At 30.1% G+C, this 9,358-nt stretch overlaps 1 protein-coding gene across 1 annotated transcript in view; it reads right to left on the reverse strand.

Moving 5' to 3' along the window:
- Positions 1-3,584: 3,584 nt before the first annotated feature.
- The window catches only part of LOC137653997 (basic proline-rich protein-like), a 16,551-nt gene continuing 10,777 nt past the window's right edge, over positions 3,585-9,358 (reverse strand). Inside the window, exons 4-5 of the mRNA XM_068387631.1 lie at positions 6,509-6,653; positions 3,585-3,673 (exon numbers count right to left, since the gene is read on the reverse strand). Of these exons, the coding sequence (XP_068243732.1) occupies positions 3,585-3,673; positions 6,509-6,653 (234 nt within the window). The remainder of the gene's footprint in view (positions 3,674-6,508; positions 6,654-9,358) is intronic.

A 9,358-nucleotide genomic window follows, 5' to 3' on the forward strand; every position in this document is an offset into this window, starting at 1 on the left:
GCGGTGCCTATTGTCTACCGAATAACAATTGCTAGAAACAGGAAGTCTCATCACATTTGGGATAAAGCAGCGCCAAAATATCGAGGGAACCGCTAATGTCATCCTTTCAACGTAGCCTTCCTCGAGTTACCAGTTAGTTGATCTTATAAATAGATCGGTTTAATTGTTCAACTTGTATTTTTTTCATATAGCGAATACATTATTATTTGGGATGAGACGGCCCCGGGTATGGGTCATGATGAATAAGGTAGTTGTCTCCGTTCATTGGCAGAAAATGTTGTGATAGAGGGAATACGGTTTTGTTCAGTTACACATATTTTTAGGTAACTATTCCTGCCAAAGTAAAGTTGTCTGTATCATTTCGACTTGGTTGCGACAAAGTTACCTTAGCCGATTTTTCTAAAGTTTATTTTAGTTTAATGTCAATTTTAATTTCTTTGTAACTACTGTAGCAACGTCAAACCGCAATGTGTATATTTCTAAAGTCCCCAGAATTTGTAGAATGCATTGGCTTTGCTTACCAGAAACAACACCTTCGGATGCATTTAGGGACATCAAGGCATTCGCAACCTGTCTTGAAATGTCCATCTGGCCAAATGCTGGCGTGGTAGGTTATCCTTGCGCTCACAAACTAGTATGACTTCTGCAGAAAACATAAATTTCTATAAAAATACAAGTCATTATCAAACGCAAAGGGCTTAGTAGGCCTAGGATATGCTCGGACAACTTCCTGTCAAGTCAGCCTGCAGAAGTCATGGATTTTACTTCAGTGATTTATTTTATAGCATAATATGATCCCTGACAGAAAGAGACATTTATTAACTTTGTACGATAGAAAACTCTCTCAGCCATATTTCATACCACCGGCCAGGAAGAGCTGATTTGTGTTGTCGACCTGGGAGGAAAGAGGACTTCGCTAAATGGTGAGCAATACAACTTCTCTCCTAGGTTAGCTATTGATAATGATTGTTCTTTAAAAGAGTAGGGAGCCATTCTAGTTTGCTATTGTTTGCATTTATATATATTGATAATTTATTTGGAACTGTTTTGTGTTTCTGCAGTATATTTACTACATATCTGTTGATACTTAGTCTGTTACTAAAATTTAAATTCTACAACTTTCCTAAACACCCCATAATTTACCTGCCTGTACAATCTACACTTTCCATACTTTAGAACTTTACAATCTACCGAAATATACTTACATGGTACATCAGATTCCTTTCTAGAGTTGGTAAAAGATTATTCACTGTGAGTTAATCTTATGAATCATCATTAACAATCACATCAAAGTCATCAATTGACGTTCTGCATCATTATTTAGTAAACAAATATCCTATGAATTGTAGCTACTTGTACCTCAAAGATGGTAATTCATTCTCGGAAAACTTAATGATATACATCCCTTGTTCTAATTGATATCATTATTAGTCATACGAGTAAAAGACAAAAAATGGGTAAATATAATTCAACCCAATAGCTTCAAAGTCTTATATCTAATTTTCCCCATCCCATGAATAAGGATTATTTTATTAAAAGTAATTACTAGTAATCGATATTAATTATTAGTAATAACAAATTGTCAGCAGCAATCAATAATTATTGTCTTTTATATATTTATTTTTATTTGCGTAGGGGAACGAAGCCAAACAGTCTACGCTATCTAGAACAGTTATTAAGTTTGAAAATGTTACTGGTGATGCTCATAATATTTTAACCTTAAGTTTGGTATTTGTATCACTCCTTTATAAATCAAGTCGCCATTTTTTATAGTTTTAAACTCTATAAACCATTTTCCAATCATTTAATGCCATCGTCTCCTTGCTACGTCCGGAGCCCGTTTGTGGCCAACGGTGGAAAACGAAAATTAAACTTGGAAAATGATGAGGGATGAGAAGACGTAAGTCTTTGTTCCGCTGAATGTCGAAGATTTATCACGTTGGGAAATTTCGAGAAAAATTGTAGTTTTTCCACATCTAAAGATTAGGTGATTCGTTTATAGTACAAAGGTTGTGTTCCAATGTATTGAAGCTACTCTCTCTCTCTCTCTCTCTCTCTCTCTCTCTCTCTCTCTCTCTCTCTCTCTCTCTCTCTCTCTCTTAATTATGAATATGGAAAATATATCTTTCAACAAACCCATTTATGCTCGTTAATTTAAAAGTCAATCCATTCGGAATATTCTAAATTGATTTCCTATGTAAATGTGATTGGTATTAAATATTAGAGGTGACACAAAGAGAACATGAACAGAGTAGCTCAAAGTAAAAAGGAAAAATAATTACTTCATTTCATTTTAATTAATGTAATTTTCTAGTCTTAATTACTATTTGTTATTTCCACTCTTCCCCTGTTTTCTTAATTGTACCTTATACATAAACAACATTCTGACTCAGATGATAAACTTGAAGCTTTCTACATATATCAAAAATTAATTTCTGCTTTAAATATTAGTCAATTATCCTTGAAATATACAGCTTCATTTTTTCTACTTCGATAATTGTAATTAATATACATACAAGGGAAGTCATCTTGAATGGACATATTATTAGCAACTAGAGATTAGTGTAATATTTTGAGGATTTTCGAAAGAATTGTTGTAATTAGTGTTACGAGAAACAAGCAAGAAGAGATTCTTACATTTTCGGAAATGTTATCCAATCATGACTCAAGATCATTTATATATATATATATATATATATATATATATATATATATATATATATATATATATATATATATATATATATATATATATATGTGTGTGTGTGTTTGTGTGTGTTTGTGTGTGTGTGTACAATATATATATACATATACATATATATATATATATATATATATATATATATATATATATATATATATATATATATATATAGAGGCTATGTGTGTGTGTGTAAATATCAACCAGAATGGCATTCACCTTGGGAATATATATCTACTGGAATTCATTTACGGTAATAGCTTCTTGTAGAGTTCACGCAGGCATGGTTTCGGCTGAATAGGCTGGGGTTCGAATCTCTGCCCGGACAGAAGCTATTACCATAAATGAATTACAGTGGATATATATTCCTAAGGTAAATTCGGTATCAAATGCCATCTTGGTTGATATTTACATTGATGGCTAAGTGGTATCGTTACTGTCAGCCAGCCTCGTGGACCAGTGTTCGATTCCCTGGCTGGCCAGAAGCTATTGTCTTTGAGTTTCGCCGTGGAGCTCTGATCCTGAGGTCGGTAAGAAAATGCAGACATTAAGGTATTAAAATATGTGGCTTATTTGAATATGAAAAACAAGTCTAAATATGAAAAATTTATCATATATATGAATATATACACATATATATGTATAAAATGTATGTGTGCATGCACATTGTTTTGCATGTGCATTGTATCTCGTCAACTCGGCAATAAAGAAAATACTCAGAGCATCCAAGAAAAGACTAGCATTAAAACAAAAGATAATATTTTCCGTAACCCACGTGTGCGAACGTCCCCCAAGGTAACCATTTGTCGCAGCCAGGGACTTCCGGCGTCCAGTTCTGTCAGGTATTGTGGCTTAATCCAGTTGTCTTGTCCATCGTCGCAATTTAATCCTCTTTTTGAAGAGATGCTGATTGCTCCTGGAACTCTTCGTCACATCTGTCCAATAAATTCGCTGAGGAAGAGATCACTGGAGCTAACAAGCGAAGGGAGTGAAAGCGTTCAATTTACTGGTGGAAGATGGGTTGGTGTTGATTATGTGTTGCAAAACTTCACTAATTTATGATAAAGGTATTCTTTGCAAGGTAAACTTATGCTAATGTTTGTGCTCGAAATTTAACCTTATGGTGGGGGTAAAAGGGTTAAAAAGAAAAATTATACATTTTGAGCAACTTTGTATGTGATGACATATGATAAACATGTTAATATTGAGTATCAATTTCATCTTAATACCTATTGCTAGAGTTGGCAGTTTGGAGAAAGTTGCAATCAATAATATTTTGCTATTGAATACATTGAAATTTTAAATATATGTAGAATTTTCTCAACATCGCTACAATAAATTTTAAATTACTGTATTACAATGTTCATTTAGATTAGTTATGTAGTTATGATTGATTTCAATATAAAGCAGTTTATGAAAGAAAATTTATAGATTGAATTCCATGAAATTTTATGTCTATGTCTATTATGATTGGTTTAAACTTTTCTTTCCCAGATTAATCGAATCATCTTTCATATCGTGATTAGAGTTCTACCTCAAAGTCATTTCCCTTTTGACCTTCTAATTACACTTTTGACACCTTGAGATTGATATTCGTTAGCAATATGTTTATTGATTCTTTTATGAGGAATATGAGATATATATGTATGTATGTATGTATGTATATATATATACACACACACACACACACATATATATATATATATATATATATATATATATATATATATATATATATATATATATATATATATGTGTGTGTGTGTGTGTGTGTGTGTGTGTGTGTGTGTATGTATATGCACGGTATATAAAGTCACTCCTACACGTGTTTATGGATTTTTTTTTTTACTTTCTGAACCAATGCGAGACTTTAAGCTTTAAACCAAGAAAACAATGGAAGTTTAATAATCTATTAAAAAAGATTCGTCTTTTAATATTGATTTTAAGGTCATGGAATTTATCTAGAATCTCCAGAAAAATTAACAATGAAGACAGAGTGGAATTTTCAGAAAATTTGAAAATTTTGGTCACAAGCTCCTCTACTGGACCAAAGTATATTGAAATTTCTTGGGTTAGTTAACCAACTATATTGGTTTTAGGGGACTTCCGCCCTACTTAGGACAAGTCTCAGCACCGTAGATATTTTTAAAATGGAAAATTGTACTTATTCATTAAACTCAAATATTCAAAATATATGACACTAGATACCACACGAATCCCTTTCGGATACTAAACAAAAAAAGTTGAGAAAAAACATTTACAGGTTATTTATATCTGAATTATATCTCATCCAGAAAAGGGGAAGCTACAAGGAAAACAAATTATATCCTCTCTTAAGCACATATCTTAAAATGTCATATTTGGAAAGCTAGAATCATTTTTGATGTAATGAATATGGTTATCAAAAGGGTTGATGGTGTTCAGTGTTCAACAATTGAAGGCACATTTCAGTAGGCAGAGATAAGCTTATTTGAATATGACATTTTGTATCCGTTTCCACATAATTTCTTTATGTGTCTTTACATGTAAATTTTAAAATTTCTTCAAGGTATTTGCTTACCATATTTACAGCAATAAGGTGATTTCTAAAGAATATAATTTTTTGTGTGTGTGTATGCGTGTCAATGTGGGAAAGCACATATGAGAGTATTTATTAGATAGTCTTTATGATTTTTTATATATATATATATATATATATATATATATATATATATATATATATATATATATATATATATATATATATATATGCGTGTGTGTGTGTGTGTGTTGGGTTGTGTATGTGTATATTAATTAACTAATCAATTGTAATATAAAACTTTAGGGCGTTTTTGTGTTGGTTTTTATCTGGACTTTGATTCTTCAAAAATGTGCAATAGAGTAGGAATCACGATTTGGATTCAAAATCATTATATATATATATATATATATATATATATATATATATATATATATATATATATATATATATATATATATATATATATATATATATATATATATATATATATATATATATATATATTTATATTTATGAAGTATATGTATATATATATTTATGAAGTATATATATATATTTATAAAGTATATATATATATATATATATATATATATATATATATATATATATATATATATATATATATATATATATATATATATATATATATATATATATTGTGGAATGAAACTTTTATTGACCAACCATAATCCTTTTAACAAACACGAAAATAAATTTCAATTCGCTGCCGTCTGGGAACAGTAATTTGATCACAAATGGAATTTGCATATAATGTGATTTTCTGTGTCATTTGGCAAAGGTTATTTGCGACACCATTACGAGGAATCAACCATTGTAATTTGCATAAAACGAAGGGAAATTAAAATGAATAGGGAAAGACCAACAAAGAAGAATAACTGAATTCTGCTTCGTTTAAAATAGTTTTACCACCATTGAGAAATCGATTGTATATGTTGTGTTGTATGTTTTTTTTTTTCACAAAATTATCTATAAGGTAAATTGAAAGCTAGGAGACAGGTAGATTTACAATGAATATATATATATACATATATATATATATATATATATATATATATATATATATATATATATATATATATATATATATATATATATATATATAAACTCGAAAAATCATGTGATGGAATTTTAAATTTTGAAATGTCCAGTAACAACTATCGGTAAAGAAAATCTAGTGAATTTAATTCCACGATGAAAATCATACAATGACGCAATATTATACTGAATAGAATTTTTATGATATCCTTATAAACACACAAGTTTACCTCCCCCCCCCTCTTTCGAAGGCTCTCCAAAGCTTTTGTTGACGCGACATCTGAAATATAAACTGTTTGGTTTCAGTGAGAGGAAGAGAAGGGCCGTTTGTTCACCCAACCATTCACTCGCACAACCTGATACAGAAACATTCGTCTGAAAATAAAACGAGAAATGAAATCTCAACACAAACTTGTGATTTTAACACTAACATTTGTTAACTGCGAAGGGAAACTGGGTTGAATGTATTGCAGCCTTCGAGTAAATCTTCAGTTGCAATTTTTCATTCATATCTATCGTTGCTTCTTTTAGGTACCCATTGTGATAAAAATTTTGTACTTTTTTAAATATACGTGTACTCTTACACTATAAATTAATATGTATTATATATACATATATGTATACAAATTTTTATATATATATATATATATATATATATATATATATATATATATATATATATATATATATATATATATATATATATATATACAAATTTCATGGTATGGATAGGGAAAGAGTTGTTCAAATTGTCCTTTTTTATTTTTCCCAACGTTTCGTAATTCTTAATCACATTGTCCAGGGCTAAAAATAAAACATATACAAAAGAATTAAGAAACAGTTAAAATTTTTTTACAAATTCATTCAAAACTATAAAAAACAGTTGAAATTTAAATGAAAATTAAAAGGAAAAAATGAATAAATAAATATATAAACATCAGACAAAGTAGTGGAACCAACCTCGCAGAAGCGTAGTGAGAAACTGTATGCCAACAAGAGTTAGAAAATAAACAAAAGAAAACTATGACAAATACAACTGAATAGAAGAAGCTTGGGTATTTAACGACGGAACTAGTCGTTTGATCAATATGGACTCAAGAAGAGGTAAGTCATGGTTATTTGACACTTGACCAATGATGGTAAAATCTTTGTTTTCAATATTTTGTTTGCACATTCTAGCATGAATCCGAATATTAGAATGTTCAGGGTTGGATATTCTGCAACCAGTTCGATAGCTAACACCTCTATGGGAATCAATTCTGACCTTTAACAACCTCTTGGTAGATCCTACGTAGGTCCCAGAGTTACACTTTGGGCAATTATATTTATATACCACACCAGAAGACATATAAGGACTCAATCGATCTTTGAAGTGGAAAAGCGAGCCAATAGTGAGAGGGTTCTTAGGGATGAGTTTAACTTCCACAGCTGGGAAGTGTTGTTGGATAATTTCAGTAAACTTTTTCTTAAGGAAATCCTCATGAAGAAAAGGAAAACTCGCATAAAATTTTAGTTTAGGAACTTTAAGTGTTTTTGGAGTCTGAGCCAACTTGTCATTCAGTAATCTATTAAGAAGTTTAAAAAATAATTTGGTGGGGAAACAGTTTTTCTTAAAATATTCACATAAATAAATAATTTCAATATGGAAAGATTCACATTTATTTATTAATATCTTGATGACCAAAAAGAAATATTAAAACAGTAAAAATTAATGATATTTTGATACTAAAATTAGTATATACAAAATTAGCCCTTTTTACAAGAAGATTAATATCTTAACAACTTTTATAGTTAGAGAATGTGTTATCTCCTTCAATATAAAGTTCCAGTCATTGGTTTGCATATTAATCACATATTTTTATATTTGTATATATATATATATATATATATATATATATATATATATATATATATATATATATATATATAGATCTATATATCCATTTATTTATTTTGTTATTTATAAAGAGTATCTTAAGCAAGGCCGGAATCTATCCTAAACATAAAATAAAATGTAAAGGAATGAAACAGAAATTTGAAGTGGACTATAAAGCAGGAATAGTGTGAGTGTGGGGCGGGGAAATCCACAGATAGCACTTCCTAAAGCGTGAAAAAACGTCAATTACACAGCTTCATCTACCTGCGGCCTATCGAGTAATAACAGTTCATAAGTCAACAGTATAATTGGGTGACCATAGACCGGTGTAGAAACTGATGACATTATTCAATACCGATATTTAAGACACGTATTGCAGAGGGATATGATGAGAGAGAGAGAGAGAGAGAGAGAGAGAGAGAGAGAGAGAGAGAGAGAGGAGAGAGAGAGAGAGAGTTAAGAAACTTTTCACTATAGTGACTCAGGTGTAAATCGTCGAATAAAGAATCATAATATCAAGGGAATAATAGAAACAACACTTCAGATTAACTCCCCAGCATGGAGATGCCTATTCATCACCTTCTAACGATGAACAACAAATAATTGATTGCAATTAATTATGTTTAACAAAGATAGTTTACTCGAATGAATACGTCGCATATCGATAATTACTTATACTGTTATCCCAAAATTAATCTTCCTTATTATAATAAGAACATAGTTTATGATAGTGTATTGAAATACTTAACTGGAATTGCTTTACATGCAATCACTTAACAATAATTATATAGTTCATAGATAGTTTATCTTGCTATGAAAATTAACCAATTTCAGTTATAGCAATAATATTATCCTGTATAATAGAATACTGTAGAACCTGAATTTAGATAAACCCTCTGTTATAGGCAATCTCTTATCTGCTTGGAATAAATGAACGGCAATTGCAATTCATTAGATGGAGGAAAGCACAACATCTCAGGCCATCTTGATTATACCTGTTACTGTTAGTTTCGATATTAGAAAATATCTGTTTGTTTTAGAGTCATAAGTAAAAGCATTTTACAGCCTTGATTATTCCGGTTGTTTCAACACTTTTCAATTTGGATGTTTGACATTACACTTCTGTTTTTAATATATACACACAAAAGCACATAACTAAATACTCTTATATAGTGTATATCCGGCCAAAGAACCACAGAAACAT

The sequence above is a fragment of the Palaemon carinicauda genome, chromosome 15 (assembly GCF_036898095.1).
Source record: "Palaemon carinicauda isolate YSFRI2023 chromosome 15, ASM3689809v2, whole genome shotgun sequence".
NCBI classification, from domain to species: Eukaryota; Metazoa; Arthropoda; class Malacostraca; order Decapoda; family Palaemonidae; genus Palaemon; species Palaemon carinicauda.